The sequence below is a fragment of the Lepidochelys olivacea genome (genome assembly GCF_965140295.1).
Source record: "Lepidochelys olivacea isolate rLepOli2 genome assembly, chromosome: 15".
NCBI lineage: Eukaryota > Metazoa > Chordata > Testudines > Cheloniidae > Lepidochelys > Lepidochelys olivacea.
Window position 1 is genome coordinate 15,322,473 of NC_140425.1, and position 26,915 is coordinate 15,349,387.

General features: G+C 42.0%; 1 protein-coding gene across 5 annotated transcripts in view; it reads right to left on the reverse strand.

Annotated features, from left to right (window-relative positions):
* The window catches only part of CABIN1 (calcineurin binding protein 1), a 205,606-nt gene that overhangs the window by 153,537 nt on the left and 25,154 nt on the right, over positions 1 to 26,915 (reverse strand). For all 5 annotated transcript variants that reach the window (XM_084648966.1, XM_084648968.1, XM_084648964.1 and 2 more), the window contains 9 exons: positions 24,935 to 25,084; positions 23,652 to 23,846; positions 22,034 to 22,270; positions 13,185 to 13,344; positions 12,811 to 12,926; positions 5,510 to 5,671; positions 3,812 to 4,018; positions 3,389 to 3,534; positions 333 to 594 (listed from right to left, as the gene is read on the reverse strand). In XM_084648966.1, the coding sequence (XP_084505092.1) occupies positions 333 to 594; positions 3,389 to 3,534; positions 3,812 to 4,018; positions 5,510 to 5,671; positions 12,811 to 12,926; positions 13,185 to 13,344; positions 22,034 to 22,270; positions 23,652 to 23,846; positions 24,935 to 25,084 (1,635 nt within the window). The remainder of the gene's footprint in view (positions 1 to 332; positions 595 to 3,388; positions 3,535 to 3,811; positions 4,019 to 5,509; positions 5,672 to 12,810; positions 12,927 to 13,184; positions 13,345 to 22,033; positions 22,271 to 23,651; positions 23,847 to 24,934; positions 25,085 to 26,915) is intronic.

Here is a 26,915-nt window from a genome sequence, read left to right on the forward strand (position 1 = left end):
TGCAGTTCATTACAAATTCATAAGTATTTGGCTTTTTTCCTGCTGGTTCTGCCATTTTTGAGTGATCTTTGGAGGAAGAGTCTAAGTAGGCTCAAATCTCAGACAGACTAATTTTGAGAAGAAACTAACAAAAATTTCAAAAAGTGCTCACGCTGGCAAGTTACATGTTTATTTTTACTAGAGCTGGGTGGAAGCTGTGACTAGCAATGCTGCTAAGTCACCATGCAGTGTAGCAATTCCACACCAATAGTACTGAATGCTTTAATCAGAAACATTATAAGATTTAAATATGCATTTCAAAAAGTTCACACAGCTCTAACTTAGACCCCCACCTGCTGCACAACTTCAGGGGGAAGTTCTAACTTCCACTGCTTCAGCTGTCGGGATGCAAAAGAGTGCAGGGCATAGGAAATGGTGCCATATTCTATCCAGAGAGAGAGATTGGAGCTGTCGATCTCCAGGGCTCGTTTAAAGCAGTTGAGGACGGGAGTAGAGTGCTTCCAAATGGGGCCATCGCTCTTCAGTTCATTGGAGTTCAATTTGTCCTGAATTCGACTTGCTCTAGCCAGCGCCATGCCAGCCCAAGAATCAAACCTATGCACGAAAGAACAAACACGGCAAATAAACTACTCGCTGCAAAGCATTTTGAATCACGAGTGTGATTATTCCTTTTACTATTTCTCCAGATGTTTCCTTCTTACATCACAGGCTTCTCCAAAACAATAATCCCGCTGCACATCCTCCCACGGTGGTGACATTCTGAGAGACACTGTACACATCACCTTTCATCCTAGCCTCTAAACATTATCAAATCTTGTCTAACAGACAGCCCGGTATTCACAACAACATTTTGGATGGCAGGACTGGATGGCACTCGGTCTTTACTATCATTATACTTTTTTGATGGAAACATGACTTAGTAGGAACCAAAAAATCTCCCTCCAGGAAAATGTTGATGTATGTGTAGTGGGGCAGTCACCGCGCTTCAGCTCAGAAAGGGTTAAAACCCAGCCCTTGGAGGGGGCTGGGAGCCAATCAGAAAAGGCTGGGAGGCAGCCAATCAGGGCTTGCCAAGCCAGTATAAAAGAAGGTAGACCAGAAAGGGTAGCCAGTCTCTCTCCAGCCTTGGAGAAAGAGATGGACCTGGCTCCTGGATAGAGAAAAGGGTACCTTGGACAGTGCAGTTCTGGGGAAGGGCAGGAGGAGGTAGGGAAGCACCAGCCTGGCAAACCCGCAGGCAGAGGCCTTGCTTTCAGGGCTGGAGGAGGTACTAGGGCTGTGGGGAAGCAGCCAGGGAAGGAAGCAGCAGCAGGCCCAACCCCCTTGCCAATGATGAACGGCCATTTCAGACTGCAGTTTGCCCTTGAGGGAAGGGGTAGATGAAGACTGGCAGTAGGTCACTGAGGTGAGGTGGGCTTAGGACTGAGGTTCCCCAGGAAGGGGATGACCCCTGGGTCTGGGGGCAGGGCTGTGGCGCAGTACCCCAGAGAAGGGGCACCGAGGGCTGGGGTGGGAATGCGGGGCCTGAAGTACAGTGGTGGAGATTGAAAGGAAGCAGGTACCAGTAGGAAGACACCAGCCAGCAGGAGGCGCTCTGGAGCTGGAAGAGCTAATTCCCGAGGTAACCAGCAGGAGGCGCTGCGGCGGTGAGTGCATGCCATGCTATGGTAGGGTAAAAGCTACCTTGCAATGAATTACCTCAAGATTCAGCACTATGCTTATAAGTAAGGTTAAGATTTTGTCACAGTTATTTCAGTAAAAGTCACTGACAGGTCACAGACAATAAACAAAAGCCTGCAACCTGTCCATGACTTTTACTAAAAATCACCAGCAGGAGGGGATTGATTGCCCCTGCTGCTGTGGGGGGAAAAGTTCCGGCCCCGACTGCCAAGAGTGGGACTGACAGCCCTGTCTGCTGTGGGGAGGACAGCTCCAGCCCTGGCCTGCAGCCCCTGTGGAGGGGGCTGAAGCTGAAGAAGTCACAGAGGTCCATTAAAGTCAGGAAATCCATGACCTCCGTGACTAAATCATATCCTTACTTATAAGTGACAGTAAATTCAAGGGTATTCTCCATATTGGATGAACCCAAATTGCTAAAACATTTTAGCAATGGTATAGAGCTTCTACTTTTTAATGTGATTCTAGCACCAGATGGTTAATCATATTTATAATACTTTTAAGTTTCTGCTTACCAACATTGACTTAAAACTTCACTCCATGCCAGATTGAAAGGTGATCTGAAGACCCACATTCCATGGGGTTTTAAAAATTAGATATTTTGAAAAGATAATGTGCCAAGTAACTGGGGTGAAAATACTATGTTGCTATATAAGATATTCCTTGCTGGGTAATTAATTGTAACAAATTAATGCAGCCTGTGGAGCAGAATTTTAAAGTGACACTCTCAAATGCTGACAGGCTTTACTCCTCCCCCTCCAAAAAAATCATCATTTTGTATTAAATGTTCCTGCCGTTTTATCATAAGCCATCAAATCAAGATTTCAACACTTGAAAAATCCCAGTTCCTAAGCTGGAAGACTCAACCATGACCAACCATTGATGCTAGGTTTGTTCTGACTGCAGATTTACACATATAACTTTGTTCTGTGCCTACAATCTCCCTGTTGCTTTGTTATATGACTTAATTTAACAATATTTTTGCTCTTCAGAATAAGTTTTAGTCAACTTCAATCCCTTTGCCATCGCATTAGAAGGAAACTGGTAGGAAAAAGCCTAATTTGCATGTCCTAGGTTTATCGATTGGTATTTTAAGATTATTACAGCTCATTTTTTGGAGGAATTTTAAAATAGAAAATACAATTTTTAAAATGAGGGACTGTGAAGCTTATTCACCTTAGAAAGAATCCCTTTGAGATGGTGAAGACTGAAAAGGCAGACAAGAGAAATATTTTTGAGTTTAACTAGTGGTCATCAGAACAATACAGCTCTGTCCATTTTGACCCATTTTAGAGCACCTCTCTGCCAGCAAATCTAAATAAACTTAAAAAACTCAGCCCAAGCAGTTAATCCATCGAGAGAGGTATGTGTTTGTCTTATGCAGTTAACCACTGACATATAGTTTCCATTTCTCACTGCCCCAGGGAAACCAATGAGCAAAAGAGAAAAGAAAGTCAAGTCAGTTATCATACCTCTTGCTCTTCCTAATTATAATTCAATTTCTTCCACTCTCTCTGAATTCTGGTCATTTCAGAAACCAAAAAGAAAATGTCAAATAATTAATATGGTTTTTTCCCCAAAATGCTCCTTAAGATAAACTTACTTCTAATAATAAACACCAGAAAGTTTTCTTTCTTTCCAAACAGAACAAAACCCCTGATTTGTCCCTCATTTCAGCACTGATAAACTGAAGGGAATGAACAACACTGACCTGTTTGGACAAATACAGATGTCATGCATGTAGAATTTAATGGCCTTAGATTGCTCTTTGTTCTTGAAGTGGTAGTCTGCCAGGAGGTAATACAGCTCAGTCACCACTGGAGGAGAGTAGTCTGCACCCTCTGGGAGAGATGGTACCTGAACACAGAAAACCTTAGATGACTCAGGAACATATTTTAAAATAGCTCTGTATATACTACTTCCCCACATCCCTAAATCTATCCATATTCATCTACATTGTACCTCTTCCTTGTAAAACTATAAGCTTTGGAAAGGCCATTCTAACCCAATTAAAATGTGATTTTTGTGAGCATTGAATGTCAAATCAGACACCAGCCAACAATCCCTTACTGTGAAAATGAAACAATATAGCCATTTCCTTCCCTTGAAGTTTTTTAAACACAACTAACTGTACCTTGCTGAAGGTTCCTTCAATATAGCCAGAGACATCATCTAGGCTTAACATGGGCTTGTCTGTTCGAGGAACAATCGTAGCAATCTTCTTCAGAAGGTTGGCCAGATCAGCAGATACAGTGCTGGTTTTGTAGCTATCAAACTCAGGGAGGGTTTTGGGCTTAAAATATTCAAACATGAATAACGCATCTTCCCACATCAGATCCACCTTAAGGGAAGAGGGTGGGAGAAAGAGAGAGCGAAATTATCTCAAAGTCAAAAGCTAGGGACATTTTTTAAGAATAGGATAAAAAAAAACATTACATCAGCTGAAAACCAGTGCAACCTTCCCAGAATGGAACACCCAAAGGCATTATTAAGATATAATGTTCATCACAGTGATTACAGGCTAAGGCTCTCAACTGTAACTTAACAAATGCTTTTAATAAGGATAGCTTTACTTGGAAGAGTTGGAGAGTCTGCTTAGACCTGCCTGGGAAACAGGAGATTTGGAGACTGACATGGAGGATGTGAGAAGAGATAGAAGGAAAGAGCTACATTTGCTGTAGATTTTGAAACTCAAATCCCGGTAACGGAGAAGGAAAATTCCAAATGCGTCCCCAGCAATTACAGAGTTGGAAGCATTTTCAAATCAAACAATAAAATAGCCAGTCACATCCTTGCATCATCACCTTTTTTCTTCATTTTTAAAAAAATGTTCAGGTGTTTGTAGTTTTCCTATCTTAAGCTAATTGAGTCATATTTCCCCAATCTGCTCTTCTGAAGACAGGGTGAAATGGTAGCCTCAATGAAGTCAATGGGAGTTTTGTTATTTACCTCAGTGGGGCCAGGATTTCACCCAGAGTCTCCCACCTTCTTTAGACAAGAAGTGCCATTTCCAGCAGGAGGTATTCTCTTTTCCCACAATCCTTTTATTTTTTCCCTTTCTTTGCCCTTCCCATTCATCTCCTCCTCCTTTTTATTAGTCTTACAAAATCGTCTATCTGAGACACTTCTTTTGGCCCTCTAGCATATCATACATATTGGACGAGGTGAGGTTGAGAAGAATAATTCACAGACAGACTATGAGCAAGAAAATACTAACACTCAGCAGACTGCACTACAAAATTCTTAACAGGCTCATTATGTTATGGTTTCAGAGGCACTAACCTATTAAGTGTTTTCTTGGGTAAAATCCAGACACAAGAGACAGTTTCATGACCATCTGTTTTTTGGTAAATTGTAAAGCTATACAGTCTAACAATGAGTGAAATGTCTTCGGGACATTGGACACAGCTCTGCTTCTCCCAAACTGAATTTTATAAGTTTTAATAATCAGTACTAACCAATATTTTCCATCGGAGCTTTGGCAAGATAAAAATTTTAATATTTTACCAGCTTCACTTTACCCTGCATTTTCCATATTCATCAACTGTAAGATCAGGTGTTTGGTGTTTTAGGTGTTTAGGGGTTTTTTTATAGCATGGATAAAGCTACAATTGGCTTTATTTCCAACATCTAGCCCTCTTGTTCCATACTTATTTTAGGGATCCAGGGAGTTTTCACCATATATAAAGGAAATGAATTTCAGGTCCGGAAAAAAGGCCCTAGTAATTATGACTCCTTCTCATTAATTCAGCTCAACATATTGACACAGGAGAAAACCACGTTCTTCAGCATTCTAAGGTGTTACACTAAAGGTAAACTGTGCTTATCTTACCTGCTGCACAGAATGCTCTTCCAGGTACCTTGCTTTGCTCTTTTTGCTTGGGAAGCTGTACAAACAGTAAAAACACTGCTCCAGGGCTGTCTCCAGTTCCTCTTTGTAGGGATGAGTATCTTCAGAGGTAGACACTGCAAGCTCCTTTTGCAGTACCCACACCTAGAACATCACAAGCATCATAAGTCAAACAAGGTCTGATAACTGAATTTCACATTAAATTAAATGCTTCCTATTTTTAATTTTCCTAACCCTGGCACTCAGATACTACGGCGAGGAACACAGAATAAAAGCCTATATGGAACAGAACATGCAGAAAACAACTTTAATGTTTCTCTGTTACTCACACCCAAATGTTCTCCACGTCTCTGCATGCTCATCACTCTTGCAATATGTCCATTTCCATTACACTGTAACCTAATACCATTCTTTTACCTTCTGTATTTGTGATACTTATGTTCTCTTCCAGTTTCATTTACTGAAGACTGGTGTCTCAGCTTGATGTTCCCAAATTCTAAAAGTCACTGAAAAGCTCTCTCATTACCTTTCCCTCTGCACATTTAGGTGGTTTACTCTAACAAATGCATTACATTTTACCAGCCCTGACATTCAGGAAGAATATCACCACCAAAGACACAGAAAAATGAGAAAGAAGAGGCCCCAGTTCAAAGGATGTGGAGGAATACCTGCAATAATTAATTAAATTCATGCAAGTAAAAAAAAAGGGCGTTGTCTTGCACAGTAATCCCTTCTTTTCTACCACAACATTTCAACTACACATGTAGGATATCATGATCTAGTTATACACTAGGGGTCAAAGAAGGCAGCTGGATTATTGCTGAGAAGATTGAACCTCAGAGGAGTCTGTAATGGCTACTGAAAGTTTGATAGATCTCACAAACATCAGTTAACAGAACTTTCCAAATCTCAACCCAACAGGCATCCACAGCTCTGGATGAGTGAGCTCCACTACAGATGGGAAGGAGCCATGTTATATGAAATAATTCTCTTTAAAAGAGAAAATTCTCCATCTTCCCAGTGAACGTTTAGAGATGGGAAAACCTAACCTTGACTGATAAGAGGATATATCATCTGAGATTTGGACAAAGAGCTTCTAAGCTTGATCTCAAAGTTTATGCTACATATTTACAAATCCCCTTAGGTCGGGAAGTTCCATTAGAACCTACAAAAAATCATTTATAGATTCTCACTGAAAAAGTAATACCAATTACAGCCTGAAGTTCTGTAATTCTGCAGGCCAAATAATGGAAAACAGGAAAGCCTTTTCTAAAGAAAAACTTTAACTATGTACCAGGTAAGGATGCTCACATATTAGGATACCAAGGGCTGCATTAATAGTTTACCAGGAGGCCAAAGGCAATGTCAGTTTTGCATATAAAATTTACACAAATATTATCCCCAAAATGCACAGTGTGAATATATGTTGCAAATGTACCTATCTTGGCTACAATTGATCAGCTCTCACTCCACAGTTATGGGGAGAAGAGGGTAGCCATCAGCTGCCTTCCCCCCCCCCCCTTTTTTAAAAGGATAACACCTAGTTCTACAACGTTTTGGGGACAGATCTGCAATAGAAGGCTGAAGAGTAAAAAAGGTGGCTCTATGAGATCTTTAATAAGATCCCTAAAGGGAACATTTTTGTGAAGGTCTTGATTTTTTCAGTGTCATTTACAGGCATTTTCACCAAGAGTAATCTGTGTTTTTGATTCTGCCCCTGTATGAAAGACTGGTTTAACCACCAACTGAAGCATAGGTGCCGACTCCAGGGCTGGAGCACCAACAGGGACAAAATGGTAGGTGCTGAGCACCACCAGCAGCCAGCTCCAACCTCACTCCCTCAGCATCTCCAACCTGCTGGCTGCCCCGCAGATCACCACCTTCCCTTCCCTCCCAGTGCCTCCTGCCCACCACGGATCAGCTGTTCCGCAGCATGCAAAAACCGCTGAGGGGAGAGGGCATAGTGCACTTGGGGGCAGAGTGGGGCAGGAAGAGGCAGGGTTGGGGCAGAGCTGGGGGGGTTGAGCACCCCCAGCACATTAGAAAGTCGGTGCCGCTGAACTGAAGTCTTATAAATCACATTTCAATACATACTGATAATGGAAATTACATTCAAAATATGTCAAATGCTTGTTGGAAACTTTACTCCATTTCTTCTCTGTAAGAGGCACTGTAGTACCAGAAGTAAAAATGAGGGAAATAAGCATCTCTATGAGCTTAAGTAAAGACTAACTTGGGATAAGAAGAAAGAAAAGCTGCTAGTGAAATCATTTTGGGAGGTTACAGGCACGGAAGAATTATGTTCTCCATTATGAATTGCTTCTACTTTGTATAAGTCTCACACCATTTGTAGTCCTCCTTTATAATGATCGGTAACTTTTCTTTAATACCTCTGTTCTCACAAAAAATGCAAATAGACCTTTCAGTGACAACAAGTTGTCTGGGGATCAGGATGGGGCTCTAAGCACTACTGCAATAGAAACTAGTAATAATAATACAAGGCAAAATGCCATCATACTATAAATAAGAAAGGTAACCATAGAATTAGCACTGGAAGCGATGAGATCCTTTATTTTTCCCCAACAGGAACTACAGCCAATGATTTTAGTTTATTGTTCATTTATTGTGTGTAATTAACTAACATGTTATACATAATCGTATGCTAAATAGAGTTAAGTTGTAGGACTACAGAAGTACAAGATTGGTTGGTATGTAGAGGGAATAATCACGTATTAGGAATCTAAGCAAGAAGGGCTGAAACTCAAGGCCTATAGGCTGAGGCCTGCAAGATTTTAGCTTAGCTATTTTAGGTTTTGGAGCTAAGAAATGCTGACCAAATAAGTGACCAAAGAATAACCCGATGCCCTTAGATTATGGGAAAAGAGGTACCAAGTGGTAATATTGCAAAAAATTAGCCAGAAGATTAATTTTAAATCATAAAAATACTGTAAAGGCAAATCTTGTCTCCAACATGTATCTTAACCACATGATACAGATTGTGTGTCAATGCTAATGAGAATAATGAGAGCCTACACAATCTATAGAAATTGGGGTCCCTGTAGTTTCTTCAGGACATCAGACCAATAAGGAAAAAGAGGGTTCACATTTTTATGCACATGTGCAGAATGTAGATATAGACACATAAAAAGAGGGTGCCCAGAGTGGGAAAATTGTACTCCCTATGGGACACTCCAGCTGGAACCATCCCTCTACTGATGATCAATCCATAAGAGACCCATCAGACCCTAACACTATTGTTAATGAGGTGTGTGTAACTATATTTGTAACTCGTGCAGAGGTCTGTATAGAACTTCTATATGCTTAGGTAATAACTTTAATTGTAACTTTAATAAAACTTCTAAAATAGACCAGACCTCATACTTGTGAATGTATGTGTGGTCACTACCCTTGGTCTTTGTGTTCCTAGAGACTCTAAAGCAAGTAGCAGAGGTGAAAGGCTACAGAACAAAATTGTACTTGTAATGCAAACTTCATACCTGCTTATAAAGAATTGAGTAGTGGCCTAGATTTTCTTAGTTTGTGTGTCTAGGCTTTTCATTATTCTTTGCTGTGAAACTGGATTGTAGAGGAAATGGTCATTTGGGTACAAGAAAGTAGAGAAACAACGGTGCCAAAAGGGATATCAGAAACCCTTTGCTATACAAGAGAAAATATGAGTGACCTGATGACTCAGCAGTAGGGCAGTAAGGATGGGATGTGGACGTCCGTGCCTAGTGGTTGGAGCAGGACTCAGGCCCAGCACTTAAAGCAGATGTCCATAGCCAAGAATAGGAGCCTAGGGTCAGAGCTGGCGTCAGAGGCCAGATGGCAGAGACACAGTCAGAAATAGGAGCAGAGGATCAGAGCCAGGTTACCTGGAGCGAGACAAGGCTGGAGCAGGGCTGGATCCAAGGCAGGAGCAGGGCTGGAACAATTAAGGGACAAAAGCTGGCAACAAGCAGTCACAGGAACTATCACAATCCTAGGTGAATGCTTTGAGCAGTCATCGAACTGCAGCTATTGCTGGGTTTAAGAGCTGGTCTTCTGACATTTCCGACAAGTAAGGCTCTGTAGCCGATCAGGCAGCCTACTATGGCCAGTTGCACTTGTTAGGTTGCCCAGAGACTGGCTCTGTTGCAGGCCTCGATTCCTGACAGCCTGGCTTTCCTATTAGCAGAACTGTGCTACAAACCATACAGCGCTTTTTAGAAGCTGAGAATACATATATTAGGGTGAAATGAGAAATTTTAGAATGTATTTCAATGAAGCTTTGAGTCACAGTAGTCACTTTATCACAGCAGAGTGTGTCATAGGAAATGTGATTAACAATTTTTGAAAATTAAAAGTGTGCAATGGAGGTAAATAGTGACCAGGATGAAAGGAAGGAGTAAATTATTACCACAAACTGTAGTAAAAGCATGACATGCCTACACAATGCAAAGTGTATAAACACTAAAATACCCACTTGACAGAATTATTTGAACAGTGACAAGTACAACCCGTGCCCTTACTCAGCTTTTAATAATAGTCTTTCTTAGCAACAATCCAGAATGATTTTGTAATGAATGCTTCAAACTGTGGCTATAGTAGATGTGTTAATGCCATATTAACATTTTTTATTACACAATATCCTTCAGCCACCAGCAGTGCAATGTGTGCCAGCATATGGTTCACCTACAGATGGTGGTAATTTACTATGATGGGATACTGTGTAAAACACACACCTGTGTCTAGCATGTTTGTGAAGCCCATTTTCTCTTCTAATGTTTTCTTCCACACTGGAATATCTTCCTGATTTTCAGCCTTTCAACTCCTTTTTGGCTCTGAAAGCTGCTACTGACTACTTGTAATAAGCTACAAAATGTTAAATATGGCTTTTGTTAAAAGTACTTGATGACTCAAGTATTGGAATTAGGGTTTGTTTCAGAGCACACTAACACATGTGGGGTGCTAATCTAAATGTAAGCGATGCACCTTCTAAATTCTAGTTGGATAAGAGGAAGCATCTGCTGACAAAAATTCTACTGCTGGCTATTGGAGACTTGTTCTCCCCAGCATTAACTAAACCACTATATATCATCATAAAAGTCACCAGTGATCTGACAGCCCTCCCTTCATCTACTAATACTGCAGTACTAGTGCCTTAAAATCCACTCCTGGATTCTATAATACTATCTAGCTGTAACATTAATGCAATGAAGAAAAGCCTTCCAGTAAGACAGTAGGCACTAAGCAATGATGCATGGACAAGGTAAACAAAACCTATTTCCTCCTCAGATCAACCTAGAATCATTAAAGAATTGTCTAGGGCAGCTGCAGAAGTCCTAGCATAGTTTCAAAGAACTCCACCTGAAAGTGTTTTGGGTTTTTTTGTCTTAATATACACATTTTATTTTTTGAGCCTCAAATTCTGATGTGGACAGTTAGACTTCCTCCTGTGTGTGCGCGTTTAAGTATGTGTGCATGCCCACAGGAATCAGTGCATCTCTGTGGTCCTGTCTTTTCTGCATTGATCTGCTGTGCTGAACTCTGTGAATATGAGCAAGGGAATTAGGTGCTGAGGATTATCTGTTGCTGTACCCCAGGAACATGAGCAGGGAAAACAGCACTAATTTTATTTATTTATTTCCCTTTTGGGTATTTTTCCTATGATCCTGCTTTAGAGGAAGATGCAAATCTGGGCTCAAATACGGTTTCAAAAATATTTAGTGACTAGCACTCCCTCTGTTGATTGTCTCTCCCCACCCAGCCCGTATGAGCCCTCTTTCAGTACTGGCCTGGAGTTCAGGATGGACTGGACTCCTGTTTGTTACATGGGAGCCACATGGGCCAGACAGGTCTGTATTTCCCTAGGAGGCTCCAGCCCGCAGTATAGAACCCCTGGGAAGCCTGTTGTAGAGTCAGTAGCAGGGGAAGGGAGCTGGGCATGAAGGTCCCTTATCACACTGTCTGGTGTCAGCAGCATCCTTATTGTATCCAGTGTCCTCCATCCATGGCCTGAGGAGTAGGAAGTGGCTGAATTCTGTAGTCAGCAGCATGCTGCTGGTGAGGGCTCTAGAGACAAAGTCATGATGCCATTCTGGCATTACTCCCCTCATGGAGTTGAGGGGGGGGGGGAGCTGCTTAACCTTTGGAGCTGGTTTTTCTAATCCTAGCTGCCTCCTTTCCTGCCTGGGGGAGGGGAACCAAAGTGACCTCACCTAGACTAAGCTGCTGAGACAATGCGTGTGTCTTGCCCAGCAGAGCTGGTCTCATCTATCCCTCATGCCCAGGGAATAGCAGCAAAGGCAAACCTGCTCAGACTGAGCATCTTGTCCACAGAGCTGGCTGAGTTCCCTAACGCGACACTCAATAAACAGAGGAAGGATACAGACCTCGCCTTTTGCCTTTCCTTGGTTTAGCTGTCTCCCCTGAAGCCTGTAGGGGTGCCAGCTGCTGCAAATGCCTCAAAGGGAGAAGTAGAGCTGGGGGACAATTTCCCCCAAAAGGAGGGAAGAAGCCCAAGGAGATGGCAGCGAAATAAGACACACTACTAAGCCAAAAATTATTCAGAAACTTGAAACAAAGTTTCAGTAAAGCTCTGCAGCACGAAGATCTGGATGAACCACCGGCTGCTGCAAAGGCAGATAAAAATTTCAGGGTCACGGTATTCCCTTGCAGCTAGTGATTGACAGGTCTGGTTCTGCTCCCACACTGCAGAGCAACAAGTGCCCTTTGAACCAGATATCTGGACCAGAGCACAATTAAAAAAAAAAAATCATCATGATCAGTCATCAGGTTACAAGTAATGTTGATGGATGCTGACGATACCATTCATTAACATGGTTTCTACTAACTTCAGAAAACCTCAGTTCAATTAATTCTTTTTTTCCTCTCTCTTAAAAAAAAAATTACAGAAACCACCATTGCTTTATTAAAATTTAAGTTGCATAATTTAAACTTTGTGTTGACCACTGAGAACACAGGCTGATACAAGAGCATAATTTTTTCAGGCAAATCAGTAATAACATTTATACAGTGCTTTACAGTTTCAAAGAAATGTATAGTGACTGAGTAATCATAAGACAGTCTGTTATCCCAGGCAAATGACATGGTTTTGTTTGTTTAGGAAAGACAGATAATCTGAAAAAGTTATGATAGACAACACCTGGGAAGAACAATCCTTAAATACTTCATTACCTAGGATAAAATGGCCATTCCAATACATGTATATGGGGGTAGGGAACAGGAGAAAAAACAGATTTTTTTAAAAATATTTTTAATATTTAGGCATCAATACTCACATAGAATTTGAGAAGGGCGCCATCTGAGTTACAACACCAAGATCTTCTTCCTAAGTACTCATGGGCGGTGTTCAGTAACATGAGGGAAGGAGGCAGCATAGGTGTGTCAGGACTCACTGGAAGAAAGATGCCAGTAATTATATCTCCTAAGTACAAAACTGAGCTAACCTACCTAGCTACTTATTTCTCCATGCTTTGGTAAGGAAACCTTTCCTCAGAACGACTGTCCACTGTGGCGAGGGAATGAAGATTGGAGACTCCCTAAGTGAGAGGGACAAAAGAACACTAGCCATTTCCCATACACATGCCAAAGAAGAAAAGGATAAGGAGCAATGGTTTAACAACATATAACATTGACAAATTAAAACTATTACCTTCCTCGCCCTGGCTTTGGAGCTGCTGCTGCTGACAGCAAAGGGATCGGAAGGCATCTTCTTCATGCTGGATAATCCGGTGCAAAATAATCCAGGGAAGCACTGACGAGACATATGGCTCTTTGGCTTCCTCCTGGATTGCCATGCTGCAATCTATAATCTAATAAAGAAATATACGATACCCATTATACACACAAAGATATACATATTAGAAAAAGAATTTACACAAGTCCAGATGACTCAGCAGGTACTGCATCCTATTCATACACAAACAAAAATCTAAATTTAAGTAGCTTTGCTTCTTGTGCTGGCTGGGCCTGAAAGTACTAAAAAGAGAAGACACTCTCAATTTCCAGAATTTGATAATATGGGAAAAGCCCATTTTTCTTACCTGTAAGGTAGTTTTCTAACTGGGTATGTTTGTCCTAATATCACACTAAAACAAGCACAAATGACTAAGGGAATAGCAGAATTTTTGAGCACTAGCAGAAGCTGAATCAAGGCCCCTGTTAGTGATGACTATAAAGCGATGTATTTACATCCTGGAAGGTGAGACATACTTGCTTAGAATGAAACTGGACAAAAGTTAGTTCCAACAAATTTAAATACAATGAAAATCTTGTAGCCAGATAGAGCCAACTAGGAATTATGAACAGAGATTCTCCTGAAGAGAGATATTTCAGAGATAGTAGTTAACAAGTGAATAATGCATAACAACAAACAGACTAGAAATAAGGGATGGGTGGGTGTGTGACAGTCTGGTAGAGAAATACCAGTATCATTTACCTATGAAAAATTGCCTATTCTTGAAACAGAGAAGACAACAACTCAAAGAAAAGGGATTTGTATGGCTCTCCCTCTAACCAACAGGGTGAGATTACTTCTCCAGAACATATGCTAGAAGAGCCCTACTGAAAGCTTCATCTACTGAAGCATATTTGACTACACTATAGTGTCTACTAAAATCACACCTTGAGGACCACACAGCAACTTTACAAATCTGTTACTAAAAATAGTGCCCTTTTTTAGTTCACATGGTGGAGTTGCTATTCAGGACTGTGATATTCAGAGAAGCATAGGCTTTAGTAACACATTCCATATATTATTTAGATAGTATGTTTTTATGGAACTTATGCTTTTCCTTTGGCCTCAAAAGTAAAATGAACCAATGTCCATAAACTCAGAACATTTATATTTTATTCTCAAAAAGAAAAGGAGTACTTGTGGCACCTTAGAGACTAACCAATTTATTTGAGCATGAGCTTTCGTGAGCTACAGTTCACTTTATCGGATGCATACTGTGGAAACTGCAGAAGACATTATATACACAGAGACCATGAAACAATACCTCCTCCCACCCCACCCTCCTGCTGGTAATAGCTTATCGAAAGTGACCATCAAGTTGGGCCATTTCCAGCACAAATCCAGGTTTTCTCACCCTCCGCACCCCCACCCCCCCCAAACTCACTCTCCTGCTGGTAATAGCCCATCCAAAGTGACCACTCTCTTTAAAATGTGTATGTGTAAAATGTAACAGAACGCCACTAGCCGTCACCTTCAGCCCCCAACTAAAACCCCTCCAACGCATTATTAAGGATCTACAACCTATCCTGAAGGATGACCCAACACTCTCACAAATCTTAGGAGACAGGCCAGTCCTTGCCTACAGACAGCCCCCCAACCTGAAGCAAATACTCACTAACAACCACATACCACACAACAGAACCACTAACCCAGGAACCTATCCTTGCAACAAAGCCCGTTGCCAACTGTGCCCACATATCTATTCAGGGGACACCATCAAAGGGCCTAATAACATCAGCCACACTATCAGAGGCTCGTTCACCTGCACATCCACCAATGTGATATATGCCATCATGTGCCAGCAATGCCCCTCTGCCATGTACATTGGTCAAACTGGACAATCTCTACGTAAAAGAATAAATGGACACAAATCAGATGTCAAGAATTATAACATTCATAAACCAGTCGGAGAACACTTCAATCTCTCTGGTCACGCAATCACAGACATGAAGGTCGCTATCTTACAACAAAAAAACTTCAAATCCAGACTCCAGCGAGAAACTGCTGAATTGGAATTCATTTGCAAATTGGATACTATTAATTTAGGCTTAAATAGAGACTGGGAATGGCTAAGTCATTATGCAAGGTAGCCTATTTCCCCTTGCTTTTTTCTACCTCCCCACCCCCCTGACATTCTGGTTAAACTTGGATTTATGCTGGAAATGGCCCACCTTGATTATCATGCACATTGTAGGGAGAGTGGTCACTTTGGATGGGCTATTACCAGCAGGAGAGTGAGTTTGTGGGGGGGGGGAGGGAGGGGGGGGGAGCAGAGAGTGAGAAAACCTGGATTTGTGCTGGAAATGGCCCAACTTGATGATCACTTTAGATAAGCTATTACCAACAGGAGAGTGGGGTGGGAGGAGGTATTGTTTCATGGTCTCTGTGTATATAATGTCTTTTGCAGTTTCCACAGTATGCATCCGATGAAGTGAGCTGTAGCTCACGAAAGCTCATGCTCAAATAAATTGGTTAGTCTCTAAGGTGCCACAAGTACTCCTTTTCTTTTTGCGAATACAGACTAACACGGCTGTTACTCTGAAACCTGTCATATTTTATTCTGATTTTTATGTCCTACTGAACGTCTCAGCAGGAATGGAGAGACAAAGGCCTAGGAAAGGAAGGCTAATCTCTTGAATCTGATAGAAATTAGTAGTGCAAGCCCTGGTCTACACTAGGAGTTTAGGTCGAATTTAGCAGTGTTACATCGATGTAAACCTGCACCTGTCCAAATGATGAAGCCCTTTTTTTCACCTTAAAGGGCTCTTAAAATCGATTGCCTTAATCCACCTCTGACAAGTGGATTAGCGCTTAAATCGGCCTTGCTGGGTCGAATTTGGGGTACTGTGGACGCAATTGGCCTCCGGCAGCTATCCCAGAGTGCTCTATTGTGACCGCTCTGGACAGCACTGTCAACTCAGATGCACTGGCCAGGTAGACAGGAAAAGGCCCGCAAACTTTTGAATTTCAATTTCCTGTTTGCATGGTCACCTGCAGCTTACCACGCTGGCCAGAGCTCATCAGCAAAGGTGACCATGATGGAGTCCCAGAATCGCAAAAGAGCTCCAGCATGGACTGAACGCGAGGTACGGGATCTGATCGCTGTATGGGGAGAAGAATCCATGCTATCAGAACTCCGTTCCAGTTTTCTAAATGCCAAAACATTTGTCAAAATCTCCCAGGGCATGAAGGACAGAGGCCATAACAGGGACCCGAAGCAATGCCGCGTGAAACTTAAGGAGCTGAGGCAAGCCTACCAGAAAACCAGAGAGGCGAACGGCCGCTCCGGGTCAGAGCCCCAAACATGCCGCTTCTATGATGAGCTGCATGCCATTTTAGGTGTTCAGCCACCACTACCCCAGCCGTGTTGTTTGACTCCTTCAATGGAGATGGAGGCAACACAGAAGCAGGTTTTGGGGATGAGGAAGATGATGATGATGAAGTTGTAGATAGCTCACAGCAAGCAAGCGGAGAAACCGGTTTTCCCGACATCCAGGAACTGTTTCTCACCCTGGACCTGGAGCCAGTACCCCCCAAACCCACCCAAGGCTGCCTAAGGGGACATTCAGAGGTGCCCATCCCTGCTGGGCTGTTTGCCTGTGGCTGAACAGAACTGTTCCCCGCTGTTAGCCGGGGGGGTGGGGGGGAGGGGCTAGCCACGTGGTGTGGGGAGGCAAAATGTGACCTTGGAATGAAAGCACATGTGCTGTGTATGTAACGTTAACAGCAAGGTTTACCGTGAAAGAGTGTAGCCATTGTTCTAGAAAATGTGTCTTTTTAAATACCACTGCCTCTTTTTTTTTTTTTTTCCTCTACCAGCTGCATGTGTTTCAATGATCACAGGATCTTCTCCTTCCCAGAGGCTAGTGAAGCTTAGAAAGAAAAAAAAAAAACGCACTCACGATGAAATGTTCTCTGAGTTCATGCTGTCCTCCCACACTGACAGAGCACAGACAAATGCGTGGAGGCAGACAATGTCAGAGTGCAGGAAAGCACAATATGACAGGGAGGAGAGGTGGCGGGCTGAAGAGAGTAAGTGGTGGGCTGAAGAGAGGGCTGAAGCTGAAAGGTGGCGGCAGCATGATGAGAGGAGGCAGGATTCAATGCTGAGGCTGCTGGAGGATCAAACCAATATGCTCCAGCATATGGTTGAGCTCCAGGAGCACAGACCGCAGCTACTGCCCCTGTGTAACCAACTGCCCTCCTCCCCAAGTTCCATAGCCTCCTCACTCAGATGCCCAAGAACGCCTCCGGCCACCCGGCCACTCCACCCCAGAAGATTGCCCAAGCAACAGAAGGCTGGCATTCAATAAGTTTTAAACTTTTAAAGTGGCATGTGGCCTTGTCCTTCCTTCCTCCACCACCCCTCCTAGTGCTTCTCTCCTCCACCACCCCTCCTGGGCTACCTTGGTAGTTATCCACCTATTTGTGTGATGAATGAATAAAGAATGCATGAATGGGAAGCAACAATGACTTTATTGCCTCTGCAAGCGGTGATCGAAGCGAGGAGGGGAGGGTGGTTAGCCTACAGGGAAGTAGAGTGAACCAAGAGGCGGTAGGTTTCATCAAGGAGAAACAAACAGAACTTTCACACCATAGGCTGGCCAGTCATGAAACTGGTTTTCAAAGCTTCTCTGATGCGCACCGCACCCTCCTGTGCTCTTCTAACTGCCCTGATGTCTGGCTGTGCGAAACAAGCAGCCAGGCGATTTGCCTCAACCTCCCACCCCACCATAAACGTCTCCCCCTTACTCTCACAGATACTGTGGAGCGCACAGCAAGCAGTAATAACAGTGGGAATATTGGTTTCGCTGAGGCCTAACTGAGTCAGTAAACTGCGCCAGCGTGCTTTTAAACGTCCAAATACACATTCTACCACCATTCTGCACTTGCTCAGCCTGTAGCTGAACAGCTCCTGACTAATGTCCAGGGTGCCTGTGTATGGCTTCATGAGCCATGGCATGAAGGGGTAGGCTGGGTCCCCAAGGATACATATAGGCATTTCAACATCCCCAACAGTTATTTTCTGGTCTGGGAATAAAGTCCCTTCCTGCAGCTTTTGAAACAGACCAGAGTTCCTGAAGATGCGAGCGTCATGTACCTTTCCTAGCCATCCCACGTTGATGCTGGTGAAACGTCCCTTGTGATCCACCAGTGCTTGCAGCACTATTGAAAAGTACCCCTTGCGGTTTATGTACTCGCCAGCTTGGTGCTCCGGTGCCAAGATAGGGATATGGGTTCCGCCTATGGCCCCAACACAGTTAGGGAATCCCATTGCAGCAAAGCCATCCACTATGACCTGCACATTTCCCAGGGTCACTGCCCTTGATATCAGCAGATCTTTGATTGCGTTGATTACTTGCATCACAGCAGCCCCCACAGTAGATTTGCCCACTCCAAATTGATTCCCGACTGACCGGTAGCTGTCTGGCATTGCAAGCTTCCACAGGGCTATTGCCACTTGCTTCTCAACTGTGAGGGCTGCTCTCATCTTGGTATTCTTGCACCTCAGGGCAGGGGAAAGCAAGTCACAAAGTTCCATGAAAATGCCCTTACGCATGCAAAAGTTTCGCAGCCACTGGGGATTGTCCCAGACCTGCAACACTATGCAGTCCCACCAGTCTGTGCTTGTTTCCCGAGCCCAGAATCGGCGTTCCATGGCACGAACCTGCCCCATTAGCACCTTGATGCCCACGTTTCCGGGGCCCATGCTTTGAGAGAAGTCTGTGTCCATGTCCCCATCACTCACGTCACCACGTTGACGTCGCATACTCGCCCGGTGTCGCTTTGCCAGGTTCTGGTGCTGCATATACTGCTGGATAATGCGCGTGGTGTTTAATGTGCTCCTAACTGCCAAAGTGATCTCAGCGGGCTCCACGCTTGCCGTGGTATGGCGTCTGCACAGAAAAAAGGCGCGGAACGATTGTCTGCCGTTGCCCTGACGGAGGGAGGGGCGACTAACAACATGACTTACAGGGTTGGCTTACAGGGAATTAAAATCAACAAAGGGGGTGGCTTTGCAAAAAACTGAATGGCCCCCTCAAGGATAGAACTCAAAACCTCAAGGACAGAACACAAAACTGGGTTTAGCAGGCCGTTGATTTCACAGAGGGAAGGAGGGAGGGAGGAGAAAATGAATACAAAACAAATCTGGTCTATTTCTTGTTTTGAGCCACTTCAGCTATCTTTATACATCTTGCTGGCAGCAGACTGTGCAGTACAACCGCTAGCCATCATCATCTCCTGGGTGCTCAGCAGAAGACAGTGCAGTATGACGACTAGCCATCATCTTCTGCTGGATGGAGGTTAAAACACAGTGCACTGCTGGTAGGACTGAATCGCCAAGAGTCGAAACAAGGGAAATGACCTGGCTGAGTCACTCGCATGTTTGCCCAGGTGCCCGATTAAAAGAGTGCCCAGGACTACGTCGATGACGGCTACCACTGCACTGTCTGCCGCCAAAGACAATTTGCTGCTGTGTAGCAATGCCGTACCATGCCTACCAGCACCCTGCAGACATACGTTGATGGTTAGCTGAGCGGGCTCCATGCTTGCCGTGGTATGGCATCTGCACAGGTAACTCAAGAAAAAAGGCGCAAAACGATTGTCTGCCCTTGCTTTCACAGAGGGAGGGAGGGAGGGAACGGGGGCCTGACGATACGTACCCAGAACCACCCGCGACAATGTTTTAGCCCCATCAGGCACTGGGATTTCTACCCAGAATTCAAATGGGCGGCGGAGACTGAGGGAACTGTGGGATAGCCACCCACAGTGCAACGCTCCGGAAGTTGACGGTTGCCTCGGTACTGTGGACACACTCCGCTGACTACATGCACTTAGAGCACTTGTGTGGAGACACACACAATCAACTGTATAAAACCGCTTTCTACAAAACCGACTTCTATAAATCCGACCTAATTTTGTAGTGTAGACATACCCCAAGTCACATCACCTCTCTGTGCCTCAGTTTTACCAACTGAAAAGTGGGAGTAATGATATTTACAATCCTTTGTAAAGGACACAGAGCTACAGATAAAAAGATCTATATAAGAGAGTATTATCATCACCTCTATTTTTTGTTAATGTAAGAAATAAAACCCAACTCTTGGCTTCTAATATTAAAATCTCTTGGAAGGAGAACTCCACTGTAACATAAAAGGTATTCCAACAGCTATATCTATTTCAAAATGAGTGTGTCCCCCTACACAATTTTAACTGTCTAATCAGTAACTAAAAAAATAAACCCCCTGACAATCAAGCAGCAATTAAAAACAAACAAAAAAAGAAGTAATCAATTCGGCATAAAATAAATAGGAAGCTAGCATTTTGACAATTTTTTGAAATTATGTAAGATTGAGAAAATTCAGAGACTATTAGAAACTTTCTGGAAAACCCTCTACTATAAACCAAAACCATTTTTTTGCTAAGGAATTTACCTCTAGCTAATTTGAAATTCTCTGATTTTTCCTTTCCCCCCACCCAAAATGGGAAATTGATTTATCACTCCCAAATTACCTCAGGGGAAAGAGCCTCTTGGCGAGCACTACAATGCCCCATCAATAAAACAGTAGCCCTAACCTTACTCCAAGGTAACAGCCCCAGTTACTGAAACAATGACAGGTGTTTCTAAAACTTCTGGAAATTCCTTCTTTATTTTATTATATTACACTTAGAGATATATTTTACACATATAAATTGTATATATTTGTTCTTATCTGTGAAAATATTTATGGTATTACAAGAAATTCCTGCAATTTCCCTGTAATAGCCTTACCCTTAGTGCCACTTCTTGCAAAAATTTCTTGTAATACCATAAATATTTTCACAGATAAGAACAAATATATACAGGCATCATTGTGCACATTGCTCTAAAACCTTAGGGTCAGATTGTGCAAGGTGTCCAGTGACCTCAGGTCCCACTGAAGTTAATGAAAATTGAGGGCACTCAGAATGTTGCAGATAGCAATTATCAAGCTTGGGTCTTTAAAGAGGAAATAATATTGAAAGTAGTTTACAATTCTGGCACTTAAATGAGAAGTTCAGGAGAAAAGTAAACAGTTTTCAAAATCTCAGAACTTCTACAAAAAGGCTAAATATTACCCATAATTTTAAAACTGGAAAGAGGTAATAACCATCATTTTACTTAATTCTGTCCTTAAGAGGAAGGAAAAGAGGAATGAGGATGAAAATACCCTTCATAATCATCAGATTCCCAATTCTGACTTAAGTCCTATATCTGTATAAGAATCTAAAGAACTAACCAGCGGCCACAGCTACTAGAATCTCAGCTGAATGATGTAACATACCAACAACACCAACTGACTGTATGTACCCTGTTCCTCAGGTTCATAGGATCTTTCTTACCATCCCTCATGCGAATGGCACATGCAGCGAATATGCAGCAAGATCTGTGCCACAAACAAACTGGGCCCGCCCAGCCAGCTGGACCAAACCTTGCAGTGCTGCCCCTAGAAACAGAGTCATAGCCAGCAGTACTTCTTCCTGAGCCACCTTATTACTATTCCTTGCTCATTTCAGCAGACACAGTGCTCAGAATTAGCAGCCATTACTGATTTCAGAAGAGATTCTCAATGCATCCGACATCTTGCAGTGAAAACTAGGAGTGTGAAAGGAAACAGCCCACACAGAAATGTAACCCAAGAGAGACTCTGCAAGTGGGTGGCAATTCAGGCAGCAGCTGTATCATGCCTAAAAAAGATCTGTCGTGCACAGTGGCTGCTTGCTAGTGTAGGTGAACAGGTTACCTGAATGAGGTTGTTTGTTAGTCGAATGAGGCTCAGCGTTACAGAAGATTCCTTCAGGATGCTGCTGTCTGATGACAGTGAGCGATCAATCCCCATGAGCAGCTGTGTTACTGTAGCAACCCACTCTTCTTTAGCAGACGCTACTGTCAGGTTAATCATCTGCTGAATTGCTTCGTTCAAGGCAACTTCAGAGCATTCAAAACATTGTCTGTAATCCTTCTGTTTCAGCAGGGAATCCTAGTGAATGTTAACATGAAAAAAATTTTTATATGGATCTAATGTTTATTTCAAAGCATAAAAGCACAATAAAGGGGAAAGGGGAATGGAAGAAGGTACACAGTTAGCAGCTAATGTTTACTCTACTGAGAATTCAGTATGAAGTTTCTAAATGTGGCATTAAAATGGACAATACAAGAGACCCCAGAACCCATGCTCCTCAACTGAGTGTCATCAGGGAAGCAACACTGAGTCCCATTCTCTGAATACAAAGAGACTCTACATGAGCCTATTTTGCAGGGAAGAGGCAGCAATGAGCCTCTTGCTCTCTAGCCATATGCTGCTGTGTATGGAGGTTCAACAGAATCAGAGTTTGAGTCACTGTGGAGCCATGCTACTATTTTATTGCTGGTTTAGAAAACAAGCTATGTTTCTACAATGATAAAGGTTACAATGCCCAACGTATTTTTATGATCCCCAGCTCTAAGATTCTTTCTTGTTGAGTATGGAAAACAAGATCTGATGTCCCACGATCACAACAAAATAGGAATGTGGACGAAAAGCAACTGGCCCAGGCTCACTCTAGTCAAACTAGCAGTAAAAATAGCCAGCACAGAGAAAGACTAAGGAACTGACAGACTGCATCCTGCTCCCTCAGCAGAGGACATCTGTCCCTTAATTGTCATGGTAGTGCATAATCTTTTGATCTTGCTAGACTAATCTCCTATCCTGTACTTCCTGATTGCAGCAGCGATCAATAACTTTTTAAAAAAAAAAAAAATCTATGGCTGGGCAATATCTGGCACCCTTTTCTGTTAGATAAGGATCTTGCCATGGTGATCTAAGCTTTTATCACCTCTAGGTTGGACTCTTGTAATATCCTGTGAAGCCACCCTGGAGGTTACAGCTGGTGCAGCAACCTGACTATGAAGCAGGACAGACTAATGAGAAGTTATCACACCAGTGCTTCTTGCCTCACACCCAGTTGGCCAACAACTTTCAGGTGCATAGGATGCTTGGGAGCCACCATATAAATAGTCAAGGGCAACAAAAACTCCAAGTCCTAGTAGCAGGCCATTGGTAAAGTGGGTTCATCCATAATAAACCTCTAAAACTGATCCAAGTTCACTCAAGTTTATATAGTCTTAAAGTTTTCAAACTAGACTGAACCTGGATCAGTTTTAGAGGTTTGGGTGAATCCACTCTCTCTCTCTACACATATATAGAGAGTGGATTCACACACACACACACTGGCCCCATGTTTTGGTTCTTAAATGGAGTCAACGCTATTCATCATTAACACTAACCCTCCAAATCTTTTTTATGTTGCTCTTGGAAATAAAGCAGATGCAGGGCTTTCAAAACCTCACTAAACAGCATTTTTTAAAGAAACATAACAAACCTGCAGCAGAAGTAACTGTGTTGGTCTCTCTGGTATAGATATAACAAATTCCAGATGTTTAGCCCTACCATATCCACTAAAGCACAAGGTTGGGCGAAGCAGATGCACCACTGCCTTGTAATCCCCTGCCTCATACAGTCGCTGGATCTCCTCCAAAGATTGGCATCTCTCCAGAGACTTGAGGTTCTTGTCAATCTGCAAAAGTCACAAATAGTGCAATCCAACCTACATTTCACCTTCATGTGCAAATGACTGACTTTTCTTATGAACAACAAAACTATAGCTGTAGGATGTGTAAAATTTACAGCACTGGAAGGAAGAGAAACGACAAGGAAGAAAGTAGACAAGCTTCCAACCATTATCACTTACCCCAACTTGTATTTAATTTTTTAAAAAATTAGTACTATCGTTTTTTGTATTTAAGCCATAAATCTCAAAACCTCACATTTTTTCTGATGAACTATGAGAAAGAGCAATCATCAGATGGCATTGCCTGCGTTTGAAGCCCTCCCCCATAAGCAGTAACAGAAAAACAACAACGATGTCTAATTTTTTATTTATAAATTCATTTGCATGTTTTACTGGAAAATTCTGACTGCTGAAGGCAAGAGTTCATTTGAACAGTGAAATTAAAGCATAAGAAACCCTCTGAAACAAAGCTCTAGTCTAATGACTAACAGCTGTATATGCAGCACCCTGATAGCAATATTTTTCATTCTATTTATTAAGCAAGACTGAATTGTGCAGGGACCAGTAATAGATAAAGAAAGCATTTAACTGAAAAAGGGAAGGATGGTTTTCAAATCAATTAACTATAAAACACAATCATTATTGGTTTTAAACTGGTTTGTAAAAATATTCTTCACTTTAAGACAGCTGCTACTGATGTTATACATGCTACTTTTCCATCAGGGCAAGTGCTAGTAATTTTGAAATGAATCTTGCAGCTACGGCATTGTTTCTGAGCACTGTTGATACAGAAGCCGCACTAGTTTTTTTTGTTTGTTTTTAAATCATAAAACGTGTTTTTTATCCCCAAAGGGAACGTGTCCCTTAGCATCTTTATCTCAGATTCCCTCCAGAATTATCACATTACAGCCCAAAGGAAAACGGAATGTAAACAAGAAAATGGCGCACACATATAAAATCTCTAGTTTCTCACAAGACTTAGCTCTTCTTTAGAAATGTATCAAAACCACACTAAGTAGACTGGAATCCTCAATTTTGGATGAACTTAGAAACAGAAAAAACCCAAACAAACAAACAAACAAACTGATCCCTACCTCTTCTAGAGAAACAACAGAATCAACATGGAGGTTAGGTAATCGGATCACAATGCTGTGTTCATTGCCAGCTTTGGCTTGGAGTGCAGTGGAACTCTGCAGCATTTCAGTGCAGATGTCATAATTCTCCAATGCCTGCTCCATGTCACCCTGTGGAAACAGTTTGAGGAAATCACACAATGCTACCTGAGATTCTTCAAAAGCAGCTAGGCAATGTTGAATCACTAACTCTGTGAGTACACTGTCAGTGAGAGATAGGCAAATTATTTGGGGGGGGTACTTAACTAATCAGAATATCAACCAAAAGAGTCATCACCAACAGTTTACCAGTCTATTCTACCCGCTACCTTCATCACCACTGGGGGGAAAAGGGGAGGAAACCGGACACTAGGTATTCAAGTTACATAACAGGAAAATTTATTTGTATAAATTGACTAACATTCCCTTTCTCTGAAAGTGAAGGGAGGCAGATTAAATCCAGAAGTAAGTCTTCCTTTTATGCTGACCAGAACCATAAATTTGGGTAACATTACTGAGATGTACAGCTAACTAGTTAAGAGAAAGTAAAACTGAACAACCCACTTTGTTCATCTTAAACAGATTTGAGTTTTCCTAAAAGGGAAGGATCAGGACAGGAAGAGAGGCTGTAGAGGGAGAAAATATAACTCACTAAAGCTGAAGAGATACAGCACTAGCCATAAAGACAGTCTGTTTAATAAAGATGATCAATACATTTTGACTGGACAACCTGCATTCAGTTTAAGCGGAGCTGGTTCTGATTCCAAACGTATATTTATGTTTCAGATTATCCTTCTACTTCCATCTTTGTTTTTTTTAATTGAAATATCTAGATCTATTGTGAAACAGAGGAGTTACATGTGTGTCATAATCATAAAAATTTTATCTTTCAGTCTAGTCTATATGTTTCTTTGTTACTGGGACTGTGCAGTGACAGTTGATTTTGAATGGTCTTCACCTGAAAAAGGAATTAGAAGATCCTTTTAACTTAAAGAAATTTTATTTTTGAGTGAAAATAAAATGACTTAAAGGAGTCTCTACTTCAGTTGTATAAAATGATTAAACATACTTCATAAATGAGAAGAAGGTTCTGTCCCCACTAATTTTTCTATGGAACAATCCAGTTTTTCATTAGATGGATTTCTTAAAGAAGGATTTTGAGATATGAAAATAAAAAGGAAATGAATTACTCAGTGTGTGTATATGAAATCAACTGATATAGTACGTTATCAATTGAAGATTAAAGTTTGATTAGTCAAACCCACATTTTTTTCTTCTCAAAAGTTTAGACTTAAGTACAGACAATCTGTAAACATTTTCTTCGCTGCCTTAAGAAACCGATGCTTGAAATAAAATAATGATGAAGTCTGGGATCCAATAAATAACTTTTCTTTGGACTGTTTACTTGAGCAATCGGTCTAGGACAAACTGCTTGAAAATCTGTACATGAAATGAATAACTGTTGTCAACAGAAGGATCAAGCTCCATTGGAAGAAAAGAATCAATCACAATATATAAATGTTGACTCAATGCACAGTTGCATTTTGGACATGCTATTTGGGCTTCTATTACAGATTCTACGAGCTAGAATCCAGGCTTCAGTCTGTTAGTGAATTTGTGTCTTGCAGCTGTTCATTATAATTCCAGCTGAAATTTATTTCTGGGGACAGAAGACAAACTACTTTAAACACTTGTATGTACCAAAATGACTGAATTCTGGTACAATGCATAAGGATTTTGGCCAGATCCTTTGCATCTAATTACTGAACGTTCATAGGGACAGTTAATGAAACTAAATAAAATAGACAAATGTAACCTCTACTTTGTCTTCAAAGAGGTCAAGCTATTCCTGAATTACTTGACTCCAATGTGTTGATGACTTAACATAGACCCACCACTTCAACTGCTTATAATAATTCTTAAGTCCATTTGTTTAAAAACTGTGCTAAGTGTGAAAAATTCT